Source organism: Phyllostomus hastatus, unplaced genomic scaffold (genome assembly GCF_019186645.2).
Source record: "Phyllostomus hastatus isolate PE091 unplaced genomic scaffold, TTU_PhHast_1.1 phas_contig_198, whole genome shotgun sequence".
NCBI classification, from domain to species: domain Eukaryota; kingdom Metazoa; phylum Chordata; class Mammalia; order Chiroptera; family Phyllostomidae; genus Phyllostomus; species Phyllostomus hastatus.
In genome coordinates, this window is record NW_025333715.1 from 3,271,855 (window position 1) to 3,288,223 (window position 16,369).

Below are 16,369 nucleotides of genomic sequence, written 5' to 3' on the forward strand. Positions count from 1 at the left end.
CCCTTCCCCCCACCCCCCCCCCCGAGGGCTCAGGACACGTCCCGGACCCCACGCGTCACTGCAAAGACCTCACTGTGTCTCTCGAAGATAAGAATTCTTCTTAAAAACATGGTGAAAACGCCATTTTTGCACCTCACAGAATTGTGGCGGATGATAATAAGCCTCCGGTCAGGGGTCAGATTTAATTGATTGTCTCATTTTTTCTTTTCTGCTTTGTTTGAGTCAGGATCCAGATAAGGCCCGTTCATTTCCACTGAGTGACTCGCCACAAGTCTTCGTGACCTCCGGGCCCCTCTCCCCCGCCGACTGCTTCCCCCGTGAGGCCTTTGTAGGAGACGTCTGCGTGGTTTGTTACGTGGCGTTCCCGACAGCGGCAGTCCGACCGACTGCACCCACAGTGACGTGGCTGTGTCCTCCTGTCCCACCCCCAGCCCCCCCCATGGATAGATACACAGACCCACGTTACGTCTGGGGGGCGAGAACACTTCCCGGGGGGCAAGCACGGGCGGGCGGGCGGTCTCTCTCTCCACGACCGACGTCAGTGGCTGTGTGGGCAGGGCGAGTGGCGACTCACGGGTGAGCGGTTGTCGAGTGGTGGTGGTCCGCCTGCGCCGTCTCTGCTTCTGTTGGTGGGAAGCCCTCTGCAGTGACACCCCCGTCCCCAGGGATGTGGCGACAGTGAGACACCATTAGCACGAGAAGGCCAGGGTGTCCCTGGTTCTCGCTCTGCACTTACTCATCTTCACAATGGGTTGGTGTCCTGGCACCCTCCGCAAGTGAACGGGGAGCAGTTTTTCCTAGAAAATATTGTCATGACCCTGGCCAGGTGGCTTAGTGGGCTGGGTGGTGTTCTGTACACCACAAGGTTGCAGGTTCAGCTCCAGTGAGGGCATACACACAGGTTGCAGGTTCGATTCCCACCCGGGGTGTGTACGGGCGGGGGCAACTAATTGATGTTTCTCTCTTCCTTACTCTCTCCAAAATCAATAAACGTATCCTCAGGTGAGGATTAATATATATGTATATGTATGTATTATATGATTATGAATTCATGGACGTAAGCTTATTTGTTGCGTCCCAACCCATTAGGGTTGTTCTCATTGCTATGTCATCCATTGCACCTTGGCCAGTGGGAACCTGTTGGCGCTGGCCTGCGTCCTGCTGGCGTGACCCTCAGAGCCCCTGGCGGCTCTCTGGCTTCCTGGAGGACAGGGCTCCGGGTGCCCCGGTGCATCCATCCCTTGCCCCAACCTGGAGCCGGCCGTTTCTCCGAGGACCCCTGTTTCCTTTCCGTTGGGAGAGGTGTGTGCAGCCCTGGCTGGCATGGCTCAGTGGGTTGAGTGCGGGCTGTGAACCAAAGTGTCGCAGGTTCGATTCTCAGTCAGGGTACATGCCTGGGTTGCAGGCCACAGCCCCCAGCAACTGCACATTGATGTTTCTCTCTCTTTCTCCCTCCCTTCCCTCTCTAAAAATAAATAAATTTTTTAAAAAGTTTTTAAAAAAAGAAAAGGTGCGTGCAGCCCTCACTCTGGGTAGGGAGCACTGCCTCTCCTGTGCCTGGTTCTCTGTCCAGGGAGCTCGGGGGACCCCCTCTCAGGGGACGTGCCGACTCCCTGCCGGGCACCGTGGGGCTCCCAGGGATGGGGGGAGAGGGCGGGGCAGTGCTCAGCTGGACCAGCGGGTCCGTCTCCCACCGAGGCCCCCTCCCTCTCAGCACCCCGCGTGTTCAGGGTCACCACGCGCGGCCATGCGGCTTCTGCAGTGGAAGGCAGAGCCTGGCCCTGGGAGTAAACACTTCCGTGGTGCAGCGAACGGCTTTATTGCCCTGCCTGTGTATGGTGAGGCTTTTTAGGGATTACTTTCTGGGATAACTAAAAGTTATACAGACATTTTTAATTTCATTTTCAAAATTATACAAATAATAATTTAACAGCAATAAGAAAAACGAGCAACAAACATCACCATCCACCTCACATAACAAATTTACTGCTTTCATTTTCCCGCATTCTGTTCCGTTTGTATCCACGCAGATATATAATTTTTACGTATTTGTAATCCGAGCATATCTACAGTTTTATGTTGTGCTTGTAAAATAGGAATGCATATTACAGACATCCTTCATCCTGCCTTCGTAGTCTTCCAAACTGTAGGCTCTGCGGATACGTATGGAGTGCGTCTCTCCGCCAGACATCGGGGGAGGTGCCTGGAGTGCAGACAGAAATAACAAACAGCCCCGGGCTGGTGGGGCTTACCCAGCGAGTGGAGGGGGCTCCGAGGACTCGGACCCGGGCTGAAGACACCAGCATCGGGCTGTCTCCATGACCCAGTCCAGCCAGGGGCCCAGGGCCTTCCGAGTCAGCCCTGGACCCCACTTACCCAGACCGCCTGGTGAGACAGGCACCAGAGACCGTAGCAGGTGGGTGCCCAGGTGCTGACGGTGTGAGCTGTGAGTCTGGCGTGGCCCTGGCGCCCGGCTCTGGGAGGAAAGATTCGTCACGTCTTCCCGGTCAGCTAGTCCCCGCATGGTTATCTGTGTACACCCCTCTGACCCCCTTCCCCGCCCTCGCCCGGTGTCAGAGCGCCGTACCAGCCTTTTCTGGTCTGTGTTCGTCTGGGACATCTGTCCCCAGCCTTTCTTTACTTTTGTCCTTTGTTTGTCATATTCTAGGTGTGTCTAGGTGTCATATTCTTGTAAAACAGCAAATGTCTGTGTTTTCAGCACTCCCAAGTGAGCGTCTTTGCCTTTTTAGCGGCGAGGTTTAGTCTGTCTCCATTCACGGTGGTGGCTGTTGGGGACTCTCCTGCCCCTTCATGCTGTGCTCTCTCGCCCGCTCCGCCGTCCCTTTGTGTGTCCTCCTCAGTCAGGCTTAGGTCTGTCTGAGTTCTCCTTATCGCTCTTTTTCTCTCTCTGCCGCCTTGAGGCTTACACATTTTATCTGTTCTTGGACAGCGTACCCTTGAAACTTTAACATGTTCTAAACGTACAAAGCATAAAGTTACTACTCCTGCTGTCGTGAATAAAACAAGCACCTTGAACTTACATGTCACCGTTGCTTAGTGCTTTGATCCTGCCTCTTCCTTAAAAGTCTTCAGTCAAGGATGTTTCTATTGATTTTAGAGAGAGAGGGGGAGGGACATCGATAGGGGAGAGAAACATGCGTCAGTTGCCTCTTGTACACAGCCTGACCAGGGATCGAACCTGCAACCTTTTGGTTTATGGGATGACTCCCAACCCACGGAGCCACCCGGCCAGGGCCTGCCTCTTTTTGATAGGACTGAATTAGTTCCTGCTTTTGTTATGTAATGTAGCCTGTGCTTGTTTGGATCGTCTCAGGTCTGCCAGCTCGTCTGCCGTCACTGCTCCTTACGTCCCCGCCCGTCCTCCGGACCCGCCTCCTGAAGTGCGTGGGCGAGGCCCCGGGAGGGGGGGTGCGGGCGTTGTCTTTGGAGCGTCTGCTTCCCCTCACTCTCTGAGGAGGATTTACCGGGGAGAGAACTCCTGTTGGAGAGCTACTGTCTCCGAGCACCTTGAGGCTGTCGGTGGTGGTGTCCTGGCCTCTGTTCTTGCTGCCGAGAGTGTGCCGTGGCATTGCCGACACCTTAGAAAGGGGGTTGTTTCTTCCATTTTCTGCTCGCCTGTACGGCCTTCTCTTTATTCTGGTTGCAGTGCCCCCTACAGTGCGTCCGGGCACACACGTCCGTTCATCTGCCCGTCCGTCTCGCTCGCGGGGTTCGTGGCTCAGAGTCAGGATTCTCTGACTTGAGAACGTTCTCGGCCCTTGTCCCTGGGTCGCCGTCCCCACCGCACCGCCACCCACGCAGGTCTTCTCCTGGGACTCCCGTCCGAGGTGGGCCGGACCCTCTCCCTCCATTGCCCTGTCTCTTAGACCCTCTCTGGCGTTTCCCTCGTCCTGATCTCTCTGGGCTGCACTCCCACTGTTCCTCTGTAATCCGCTCTAGCTCACCACCTGTCTCTGGCGGGCCAGGGCTACTCCCAGTCACGGCCAACCCTGCGTCTCCCCCCGCCCCCCCACCGTGGGCATGATGGGCCCCGGCCCCTTAGAGCCCACGGGGGATGCGGCCCAGAGCCCTGCGCGGTCCCTCAGACCCTGGGATGCCCTGGCGCCCATGCGATGCGCGTTCCTGCGGCTCTGGAGCTGGTTCCCTCCCGGCCGCTCGCGCCTGCGCACAGCCCCTTCTTGGTGTCCCCGTCAGCTGTGTGTTCAAAGTGATTTTGAGACGTTTACTCCAGTCACGGTAGGCGTATTTGATACGTGTCTGTGTGATCGGACCAGGAGGCTGGGGCAGACCCACTGCGTTGCCGGAGATCTCGCCTCCGTGCCCTCCTGCGGACCGGGCAGTTAGACGGGTCTCCGGAGAGGGAGCGGAACCGGGCGGAACCCCACGGGGAGAGGAGAGCGCACGGGGGTCTCCAGCGTGGGTGGTCGGAGGGAGCACACGGCCCTCTCAGAGGGGCTGGTTCCGCTGGGTCCGACCCACTCTAGGGCTCTTGGACCGAACCCTGGGATGTATCCGTTTTATCATCCTGTGAGGGTTCAGGTTCTTTTTAGTTTTGCACGTGACTGTTCGTTCATTCATTTGTCCAGTCTAGTCGGTCAACAAGTAGTTCTCGAGCACTTGCTGGGCAGCAGGCCTGCGCCAGGCACCAGGGACTCGTGGGAGAGGGAGACAGACACCCGCCTGGCCCTCGAGGGGCCCGGCAAGCAGGTGGTTACTGAGAGCAGGTGTGCGGGGCGGGGACTGTCATGGACAGTAGTGACAGGGGAGAGCTCAGGCTCTTCCAGAGTGGCCTGGTGAGGCCTCTCGGGAAAACTCGAGATTTACACCAAGGCCTGAGAGGTCGGGCGAGCAGCCGCGGAAGGACCTCCTGGGCGGGGCCTGGCCTAGGCGTTGCCCGCACGGTGGGTGTGTTCCGGGCCTGGCAGAAGCTGGTGCGTGCGCCTGCCGCCGGGGTGAGGAGGAGAGGCCAGCCCGGCCGGGGCCCGCGGGTGCAGTCAGCGCTGGGTGCTGGGTGCCGTGGGCGGCGGGCAGACGGCTCTTCGCCTCCTTTCCTCGGTGCGTCTTCCTGGAGCCGGACTCAAGGCCCGAGTGTGAAGGCTTTTGCGAACTTCTATGAGGACTGCAAAACTGTTCTCTCGAAAAGCGTGGTGTATAGTGCCACTGACACTGTGTGACTGCTCTAGTTCCATTTCCTTTCCAGCGTGAATGTCAGCATTGTTTCAGAGTATTGATAACCGAAGGGGTCGAAATGGCGCCTGTGCATTGGCTGAACGTGTGATTTTGGAAGGGACACCGAGGTTGGCCGGGTCCCGGCTGTGTCTCCCCGACGGGAGTCTCCTTGCGCCCCAGTCACCTGCCGGCTCCCCTGGCGGTTTCCGAGTCGGTCTCACCACTTCTTCGATTAGCCCGTGGGCGTCCAAGCCGTTTTCACGGGGGCCGCATCAGCCTCCCAGTGGCCGTCTGCAACAGGCCGCGTGTAATTTCAGCTCCTTAACTGTTGGGAAGTCGCTACGTGTATGCAGTCCTAAAGTTATCTCGGCCCTTCGAAGGCGACCGCGAGGCTGATGTGGCCCCCGCTGAAAACGGGTTGGACGCCCCCGGTGCAGCCGTTGTCCGGTGAGTCCGTAGTGGCACGCAGGCCCCTCCCCCACAGGCGACACCAGCTCCCTCCCCGCCACACGGCAGCTCTGCGTTTGAAGTTACATTTTAATGTAATCAAACACATTAATCTTCTTTTTTGGGATGTCTTCTGTGGCTTAAAAATCTATAAATTCATCATCCTTACCCAGGCTTGAAAGAGACTTTTTCTACTCTATTCCTTATTTTTTTATTTTTTGAAAACAGAACAAATCACTTCATAATCCATTCTGACAGAAGGCGGGTATCCAAATTAAATTTTTTTCCAAGTAGGTAATCTGCTCGATCATCACCACGTATGAGAGAACCCTTCCTTCCCCGGTTGTTTCCGGTGTCTCCTCCGTCAACTTTAAACTCTTACCCAGGCCCTGGTTGACGATGCGCCCCCGCCCCGCCCCCCCCCCCCCCGCCCTCGCCCTCGGGTGCTCCGCTGCGTGCGGATGGACGGACCATCGGACCGGTCTCTGCGGTGCTCTGTGCACAGAGACACAGCCCGCGGCCCTCTGACCCCCCGTCACGCCTCTGGAGAGCACACGGGCTCCCCACACTGCCACAGCCGGGGTGGCACCCGTGTCCTGAGTGGAGACGTCATTGTTAAGGGCCCCCACCAAGTACATGCCCTCCTAAGGGGGCATCTGCTGGAGTCTGCCACGAGGCCGTCGGCCTGGGAGGTGTGAGCTCGAGCTGGGGCTAGTGTCAGCACCCGGCGGCATGGGGCGGCCCCGGCCCCGCTGTCCCCCTTGTCTTTGCTCCCCTCTCATGCCCCGCAGAACGGCGGAACCGCAGGAACGGAGGAGAGATCCACGGTTCCCAGGACTACGGGCCGGGGGGCGTGACTCCAGAGGGGCACACGGGCAGGTGCGGGCCGGCGGAGCTCCGCTGTGTCCGGAGTGTGGGCGTTGCCCGAGTCTGCGGGCGCGCCCTGGCCGGGCTGTGGGCTGGGTTCCAGCCACCGCCACGCGATGGGTGCCGCAGGAAAGCCGGTCCTTTGCCAGTTGTAAAGGCACGGTATCTGTGGGGCGCAATAACATGGGGCGTCCCTGTGTGTGTGTTAAAACTTGCAAAACTGTACACTGAAAGAACACGTCCATTTTACTGCATTTTAAATTAAGAAATAAAACTTAAAAACACATGCTGTTTTAAGGCAAAAAATACAGGAAATAATAAAGAGGGAAGTAAAAATCTAATCTCTCATGCCTAGCAAAATGATTTGAGAAATTAGTCTTACTATGCAATTTAAGAATGGATATTACAGGAAAAAAAAATTGGCATCGTTTAAGTTTGTTATTCTTTTAAATACTCAAGGTCTAGGGCCTAAACGTAAAACACTAACAGCTTGGTAATGAGGCATAAAACCTTAATCCAAATAATATTTTAGCGGCTTTAAAAGCTATTTCCCATCTATACTTTTTAATGTAACAGTAGGCTTTAATTGAACAGCTGACGTGACCTTTATTGCCAACATGCTGTGCTTTTCTGCCGCCGAGCCTTCCGTACAAAGCAGACCCGTTGCGAATAACGCCAGTCTCTGAACAGGGGGAGCGAGGCTTGGGGGGGGGCGAGGGCTGAGAGGAGGGAGCGAGTGCCAGCTGGACTCCCACCTTCACCGGGGACAGCGCCTCACCCACCCACGGTGGGGGCGGGCCTTCATGCAGACACGCCTCCTGTTGAGAAGTTCCCACCCACGCTGGTACCTGGAGAGAAAATACAAGCCTTTTAGCCCAGATTCTAGGAAGTGTAATAGCCACACCCCGGGGTGCCTTTCCAGTGATTGCCCAAGCCTCTTACACTTGGAGTCTAAGATCTCTTCTATTTCTAGGCAGTTCTGGAGAAGGCAAAACCACAGGAATGGAGGCCCGGTCAGCAGTTGCTGGGAGTGGGGTGGGGGGCTGTGTGACTCCAGGGGGGCACGAGGGCGGGGCTGGGCCAGGGAGCTGTGAGTCAGCTCCCTTAATCCCGGGATTAAGGGAAATCAGTGGGGGGCGGGGGGGGGTGCTGTGGTCTCTCCGTGGCCTGAAGGGGCACGGGAAGGCACAGTTACTGAACAACTGTGGCTGAAGGAGAGGGTTGCCCAAGAGACGGTGAAGTCTGCAGGAGGATAATGTGGCCCGGCCATCTGCAGCCCAGCAGGGAGGGGCCGGGGAATGACCCGCCCGCCCCTTCCCCTTCCAGTCTCCTGCAGGCGCCCCCCACTGGCCAACCCAAGAAAAAGCCGAGGCGCCAGAGGCCAGCTGAGGCCACTCACGGGGCCCCATGCAGAGCAGATGAGGGTGGACGCTGATCTAGGTGGACAAGGGAAGACTGCCCGGTGGGAGTGGGACCTCCGTCTGAGCCTCAGCAGCCACCAGGGATGAAGCAGATGGCTACGCCTCCCTTTCCCCACTTTGCAGTCAGCTTCCCTCCTCCTCGTGGTGCCAACCCCGTTCCGACTCCTCCAGGAACCGGAGCGCCCAGAGGAAGGAGAGGAGGAGGGGGTGGGGCGGGGAAGTTCGGCCTTGACCGGCGCGCTCTGAGCTGGAAACTGCGCCTCTGGCCTGCGGAGGGTCGGAAGGCATCTCCTTTCCGGAGAGCCTCGGCCGGGTTTTCGGGTTTCATGCTGGGACGCACCCCTCGTTCTTTGATGAGGGCGGGTGCATGTCCGTCGAGGCTCATCGCTGGCTCCCTCCTGGCTCCGGGCGAGTGGGCAGTGAAGAAGGGCAGCCTCTGGCGCGGCCTGCTGGCTCCTCCAGGTGGCCAGCCGTCTTGGGCAGGAGCCGAGGTGACCCGGGTGTGGCCGTGCACGCGCGCACACACACACACACGCACACACACACGCACACACACGCGCGCACACCCGCTGTCTCCCCCGTGGCCCCCGACTGATCCAGACGAAATCAGTCCTCAGCCGCGAGATTTCGGCAACAAAAACGGGGCCGTTTGTCTCGTGGCCGCCTGGGCGTCTTGTATCTGTTGTCCAGGGAGCGCGGCACAGACTCCTCCTGCCACCCTGTTGCGGAAGCGTGGGGCACGCTCAGTGTGGTAGCGACCCAGGATGGTGGGGACCCAGTACCATGGGGTGGGCGTTCGGACCTGTTCGCTGTCACCCAGGAGTGTCGGACCTTTTGGTGACGCTGGGCCACACATTAAATACACAGACACTAATGAACACTGATGAGCAAAAACAAGGTTTTAAGTAAACTGACGGTTTTGTGCTGAGCCGCAGTCATAGCCTGCACGCGTAGGCTGCACACGGCCCCCTGCACCGTCCCGGCGGAGGGCTGGATGGGGCCCACCTGGGCAGCCAGGGCTGCTTCCCCTCCCACCCCGGGTCTGTGTCCTTGATCACACCTGCAGAGCGCTTCTGGCCACGGAAGCCCCATCTCCACAGCCCCAGGGGTGAGGGTGTGGACGCCGCGTGGGCTTTACTCTGCCTGCACGGTGAGTGAGTGTGCTCCCCCCACGGTGAGCGTGCCCCTCCCACGGTGAGTGTGCCCCTCCCACGGTGAAGTTGAAGAATTGCTTCAGGGACGGCAGCATTTTAATCAAATGCCTCTGTTCCCTCCGTCAGTGTGGGCGCCAGCTAACGGGAGATGGGGACGTGGGGATGTATAGTCAGTTTGATTCTCTCTTGCTTTTTAAAAATCAATTTGTAGTATGATGGTACTAAATTGTTTTGTTTACCTTAGATTTGAAAATTTCTAAAAACTCATTGCTGCCGTTTAAAACTCCATATTGAACAACTAATCCATGCAGCGCTGTAAGAAATAATGTTTGAACATTTTTTTTTAAATCCAGATTTGGGCTCAGAACCACCAAGAAAATCAATTGGAAGCAATTCCTAGCGTCACTGCACGATCCCCCGTGGACGGACACGAGCCCGGCAGCCCCCCCGGCGAGAAGAGCGAGGTGCGAGGAGACGGAGCCCCGGGCCCGCGTCGCGCCGACCGCAACGCGTACCGGGGAGGAGAGCGCCTGGGTTGCTTTTCCTTCCCTGATCGGATGACGAATGGGTCTGCATGGAATGATTACGGACTCCCACACAGCGATTTGCAGTTTATAAATTACTTTCTGTACGTTCTTATTTAGAATTGCCTTAAAGCTCTAAGGCAGGTATGATGATCATTCCAGTTTCTAGATGAGAAGAATGAGACCGCGAGGGGTCTTAGCGAGGCGGAGCGCGGCGGAGGCGGAGCCGGCGCCCCGAGCTGGCACGCGGGCCTCACACAGCCGTCACGCCAGCACTGACGCGGGGCCGCACGCGTGCCCTGGTAGAGCTGGGTGTGAGCGCGTGTGTGCGAGGTGTTACGTGGCAAGGAGCGATACACGTTAGCTGATTTTCCAGCCACTCCGCGTGGTGCGGACGTTGTGGGCCGTGGGATTATTGGCTTGAGTGCCACTTTTTTTTCTGTGTGTTCTGATTTCTGTTATAATCTTATTGATTGATTGATTTTAGAGAGAGAAAGACAGAGAGAAACATTGATTTGTTGTTTTCACTTACTGATGCACTCGTGCGCTGATTCCGGTGTGTGCCCTGACCGGGGATCGAACTGCAAGCTCGGCCTACCTGGACGACCGGCCAGGGCCGATTACAGCTGTAGATTAGCATGATCGTATAAATTGCGGTGGGGCCCAAACTCTGAAAGCACCTAACAATATGACACTTCGGAATTTAGCCTCTTGCCCTAAGACGTGTTTTGCCTGTGCGATGTGCAGCCGGCACCGGTTGCCCGTATAAATCTTAGAGAGAAGGCGGGCTTACAACCTCCGCACGTTCACGGGCAGCCCTGCGCTCCCTTGGAAAGTAAAACGCGCCACGGAGCGAGTTCCCTTCCACCGGGTCCGCGCTGTGTCTCGGGGATTTACGCATGTCGGCGGCCTGCCTGGTCACCCGCCTCCCCGTGTTCGCGGGGTGCACCTCTGTGAGTTCATGCCTTAAATGACGTTACTCCTGTTTCTTCGTAGTTTTCTTCGTAATTTGCTGGCAGCGCCGTGTCTCCCGGACGGCAGACCCCACGAATGGAAATGTGAATTTTGTTTACTTGAAAACAGTGGTTTCCAACCGGGGGCCAGTCTGTGCTGCCCGGGAGATGTCCAGCAACGTCACGAGACATTTCTGCTTGTCCCAGCTGGGGGGGGAGGTGCCCCCGGTATTGAGTGGGTATGGCCAGGGAGGCTGCTCCTTATGGCACCGTGTCCTGGATGGCACCCCCGCCACGCACATGCACACGCACACAGGACATGCACACACGTGCCCACACGGACACTCTTCACGCACAGGAGCACTCCCCTCAGCGATTCCGCTGCTTTAGGTTTCTGAAAAGCGGAGGTAAGGGTGTGTGTGTGTGTGTGTGTGTGTGTGTGTCTTTGCACACCGGGAAACAGCAGGTGGCCGTGGAGGGGGGGCCCTGAAGCCCCCCGACGCACCCGCGCACTGCAGAGCAGGGGAGCTGCTCGCGCTCGTTCTTCGGCTCGTGGGGCGCGTCGGCCGTGGGAGTGGTGCTGAGCAGGGCAGCGCTTCCCCACGAGACACTGCAGCCCCTTCTGGTGCGAGTGCACAGCGCGCTGGCCTTGGCCTCCGGCGTGGGCAGTCCTAGGCCCTCATGGGTGCGCAGCGGGCACTGGGCCTGGCGCGGGGTTGTGAGGGTTCCGTGGCCTCCGTGCTCACGTGGGCAGTGCAGTGTGCTGCCCGGAGCGGGGTGGCGGCCTCGGCTGGCATCGCAGTGTCCTTCCCGGTCCTTTTGGAGACCAAACCCACGCTGACACGATGGCCGGTCGCAGCTCCCTGCCGGGCCACCCTGACCGAGGGGCGAGAGGGCCGGCACGCGCACGGGGCGCCGTCAGGACAGCGCCCTCCGCCGGGAAGCCGTCCCTGGGGTGGCTGTGGGGTGATTGTTTTTTTCCATTGAGAGAGAACTGTCCGGGAACATAATCTTCTGGTTTTCTTTCCCTTGACCATCTTGCAGCGCCGACTCCAGAAGTCAGCTTCGCAAGGAGAGCGTCATCAGGAAGTTGTTTGGACACGGAGACCACCACACGTCGCTGAAGAAAGCGTTGCTGGTCATCAACAGCGTAAGGCCTTGGAGCCCTTCGAGGGCGGGAGTGTCGTCCCCGAGGAGGCTAGCGTGTCTGTCGGTCAGCGTGAGGGCAGCGGGAAGCCTGTGCGTGTGCCCACGGCTCCGCCTAGCAGGCGGTTTCTTTGGGCTCCTGCTGCATGCCGGGAGCTGTTCTGGGTGCTCAGGCGCCCGGGCGGGGGGGGGGGGCCCTCCAGAGCTGGGCCAGCTGGGAGGCCGGTGAAGGGAAGGTGTGGCCGTGCAGTGAGCCAGGTGGTGTCGGGTGGGGGATGGGGGGTGGGGTGGGGGCAGTGCACGGCCAGGTCGCTGCAGCCGGAGTGACTTGTCATCATTGGCTGTTGAACTAAAGAATCATCCGGACCCGTTGAACCTTCCCCCTCAACCCGGAGTTCAGGTTCATAACCGCCTTGCAGCCCATCGCAGCGGGAACACCGTCTCGGCTCCGGGACAGCCTGCGCGGTCGTTTGATTGCACCGCGGAGGGTGGCCGCTGCATGAGCGTGCGGCTTGCTTTGAGCCATTAGCTCCTGTCCCACTTTCGTGTTTATTTTAGCAGAGCAGCACTGATGCGTTTCTGATACGTAGGTGACATTTCTCAAGTTCATTATTTACTGAGCACATTCGGTAACGGAATCTCTAATAAATAACCCGCACCGCGGTGAACTGTTTTCCCTGAGACGCAAATAGGTACGAAGGAGGAGTCACTTGGCCTCCAAGTTGTGCCTCCAGAGCCCGCTGCTGAAGCGGGGCAGCTGCTCGGAGGGGCGGCGCTCGGGGGAGGAGCCCCCCCACCCTTGGGGCCTGGAGGGACTTCGGGTGGCGCTCTGACCTGGGGATGGCAGCCCCTCACCTCAGCAGTCTAACACGCCATCGCTTGGGGTCTCCCAGCAGCATGTGGACTCAGAGATTCGGGGTTCCGTTTTCCGGGGGGGACGTCTCAGCTAGCACCCCTGTTGTCGTGAACCTTCAGGCCCGCTGTGACTTGGCCTCTCTGAGTGAACACCGGGTGCCAGGCCCTGTGTGAAGGGAAGAACTGGCTGTCACGGCGCGTCTGTGAGTGGACGCTGTTACCATCTTCACAGGATGCTTCTGGGTCATCCTCCTGTGCTGGGGAGGGGGAGCAGGTGGGTGAGCCGCCCGGCCTGAGGCTCCCAGCCGGTGAGTGGCGGCGCCGGGATTCACACGGGCCGCCCCAGCGCGGGCACCGGCAGCCCTGCTCCGAGCTGTCCGTCCGCGGTCTGCTAGCGGGGCTGCCCTCAAAGATGAATAAGCCTTTGGGTGCTTACCCACCTCGGCTTCTATTAGTAAATTGAAGAAATAATGTAATTAAAAATAGGAAATCTGCCTCTCTGGTCACGGGGGGGCTGCAGTAATGCTGATGCTGCAAATACGAGACCGTTGAGCAGTCCTTGCCGGCCGTGCAGCTAGAGGGCAGCGGAGGCGTCGCAGAGGCGAGGACGCCGGGCCCGCCCCACCCCACGCGGGGCCCCCTGGGCACCGAGGCTGAGCTCATGGGTGGGCGATGCTGACCGAGCTCCTGCCGACGTGAGCTCGCACGCTGAGTGCCACGGAAGAGCAGCAGCCATCGAATGCCTTAGAGGTGCAGGGTCCACGGCTTCCGAGCAGGATGCCCCGCCCACCCCCATGCCCCGTTTGCTGGGTCGTGGCCGCGCCCCGGCCCCTGGAAGGAGGAGGAGCAGAGGGGGGGACAAGGAGTGGGCGCCTGGCCCAGCTGCAGAGGACAGCCATGAGAAGCAGGTCCCTCTCCTGCTGCAGAAGCGTTGGAAGACTGCTTACACCTCCGAGTCCCGCGTCCCAGGCAGCTGTGGCTGCTGCCTGCATGGAGGTGCTGCTGCCGTCCCTCCCAGCGGACCCAGTCACTCACGCCAGAGTCAGGTGTGGCCCCTTGTCTGCCACCCAGACACCATCCGTACCCTGGCTGTCCACCCACTCTTATTTTCAGTTCACGTGATGTTATAAGCAGAAAGTCTAGAAGAATCTCCAAAAATATAAGAATTAATATCAGGATTTAGAAGGGCATCGGCTACCTACAATGTACAAGGCCAACACACAGAGATCAACAGTATTTCTATGTACTGCGAGAGGCAATTAGAAAAGGAATTTTTAAAACATCATTTCTAATAATATTTTAAAAAATCAAATACTATGAAATATATCCGACAAAAACTGGCAAATTCCCTATGTCGGAGACTACAAAGACTGGTGGTAGAAATCACACGAATCCTTGAGAATTTAGAGGAGGAAGGAGCACTCCCGTTTTGTTCTCTGAGGCCAGCGTTTCCCTGGCGCCAAAGCCGGCAGAGGCATCGCGAGCAGAGGAAACCGCAGCGCGGCGCCCTGCACGAGTCGGCAGGCCCAGTCCCCAGCCACACGGACAGGACGCGGTGCATGACCCCGGGGGGTTTATCCCGGGACTGCGAGGTCGCTTTAACTTCCAAGAAAATCAGTTAATGTAATGCACAATAAATAGAAATCAAGACAGGGTTGCATGATCATCTCAACAGATGAAGAAAAAGTACTTGAAAAACCCAACACTCATTCATGATAACAACTTTCAAAAAAACTGGAAATAATTGGGAACTTCCCAAACCCGCCCGAGGTGTTTGCGAGAAACTCGGAGTTACCAGTACAAGACGGGGAGCTTTCCCTGAAGGCCGGCAAAGCACGGATGTCAGCTCCTGCTGCTTCTAGTCGACCTTGTGCTGAGGCTTCAGACAGGCCGTCAGAAAGGAAGAGAAATAAAAGGCATTCGGAGGGGAAAGGAAGAGGTAAAACTGTCTGTATTCACACACCATGTATTTCTGTAATAGAGAATTCTAAGGAATGCGCATGTACACACATGCACACACACACACGCACACACGTGAACTGCTAGAACTAATAAATGACTCAAGGTTGCAGGATCTAAGATCAATATACAAAAATCAGTTATATTTCTGTAAACTGGCAATATACAATCAGAAAATGAATGTCAGAAAGCAATTTCTTTCACAATTGCATCAGAAAAGAATAAAATACCTAGGGGCAAATTCAACAGAGGAAATACCAGACTGGTACACTGAAATTTACACAACATGCCCTGGCTGGTGTGGCACGGTTGGGCATCGTCCTGTGAACCTCTAGGTCATAGGTTCGATTCCCAGTCAGGGCACACACCTGGGCTGTGGGTTTTGTCCCAGCCTGGGCACATCTGAAAAGCATCCAATTAGTGTTTCTCTCTCATATCGATGTTCCCCTCCTTCTCTCTCTCTCTCTCTCACTTCCCTTCTCTCTAAAAAAAATATACAAAACATTATTAAAAGAAAAAAATAGATGTAAATAAATGAAGAGACAGTCCTTATATGTGGCTCGGAAAACTCATTATTAAAATTGCAATTCTCTCCAAATTGATCTATAAATTCAGTGCAAACCACATCAAAATCCCAGCTGACTTTTTTTTTTGGCAGAAACTGAAAAACGTCTTAAAAATTCATGCAGAAATACAAAGTTTGCAGAATAGCCAAAACGGTCTTGGAAAAGAATGAAGTTAGAGTGCTCAACTCCCAGGCTTGGCGTGTTAGCCTAAAGCCACAGCAGTGGGGAGAGAGAGGTGCCGGCTGAGGGCTGGACGCCGTGGCCCCTGGGGGAGGGCCGAGAACAGAGGAGCCAGCCCTTCCTCTGTGGTCCGCTCAGGTTTGACAGGTTTGCTGGGGGAAAGAATAATCTTCTCAACAAATGGTGTGGAGACAGATATCCGTGTGCAAAAAGACAAATTACCTTACATTATACACAAAAGTTAATTTAAAAGGGACCCTAGACCTAAACATGGGAGTTAAAACAATAAAACTCTTAGAAGACATGCATTATCTGTGTGACTTTGTGTCAGGCAAAGATTGCTTAGATAGGACACCAAAAGCATGATCTGTTAAAGGAAAAAAACTCAATAAATTAGATGTATCAAATTAAAAAACTTATGTGCTCCAGAGGATATCATTAAGAAAGTGACAAGACAGGCCACAGACTAGGGGCCACTCTGTGTCGGTTACACATCTGGCGAGGGACCCGTGTGTGGCATGTGTAAGAGCTGTCAGAACTTACTAAGACAGCCCTGTTGGAAAAGTGGACGAAAGGTTTTCACGGACGGGTCACGGAAGAAGACACAGGCATGGCCAGTAAGCACGTGATCAACATCATTAGACGTCGGGGAAGTGCGCACCACGCCGCAGTGTGAGACGCCGCCGCACAGTGGACGGTGCGTGGCTGTGCCCCACCCACTCGGACAGTAACAAGTGTTGGCGCGGACCGCGGACCAGACTCTCAGACGCGGCTGCGGGGAGGGTAAAGGGAGCCGCTACTGCGGAAAACAGCGCGGTCGTTTCTTTAAAGTCTAAACGGCAGTTTGCCATACGAGCCAGCGACGCCGCCCCCAGGCGTCTGCCCGAGAGCCGTGAAAGCCTGTGCTCACACGGACACCTGCGGGCACACGTCCACAGCAGCGTTGTTCACAGTTCCCAGACTGGGAACAGCCCCAGCGCTCACCCGCTTGGGACAGAGCAAACAAACAAAGAGTGGCATTTCCATACGATGGAATCGCAGCCGGGATAAAAAAGAACAAAATGCGGATCCAGGCAGCGCCATGGATGAACCTCAGAAACGTTACGC

General features: G+C 56.7%; 1 protein-coding gene across 1 annotated transcript in view; it reads left to right on the plus strand.

The window, feature by feature from the left end:
- Positions 1-16,369, plus strand: part of EFCAB6 (EF-hand calcium binding domain 6) — a 147,575-nt gene that overhangs the window by 65,372 nt on the left and 65,834 nt on the right. The window contains exons 12-13 of the mRNA XM_045835134.1: positions 9,433-9,543; positions 11,601-11,706. Of these exons, the coding sequence (XP_045691090.1) occupies positions 9,433-9,543; positions 11,601-11,706 (217 nt within the window). The remainder of the gene's footprint in view (positions 1-9,432; positions 9,544-11,600; positions 11,707-16,369) is intronic.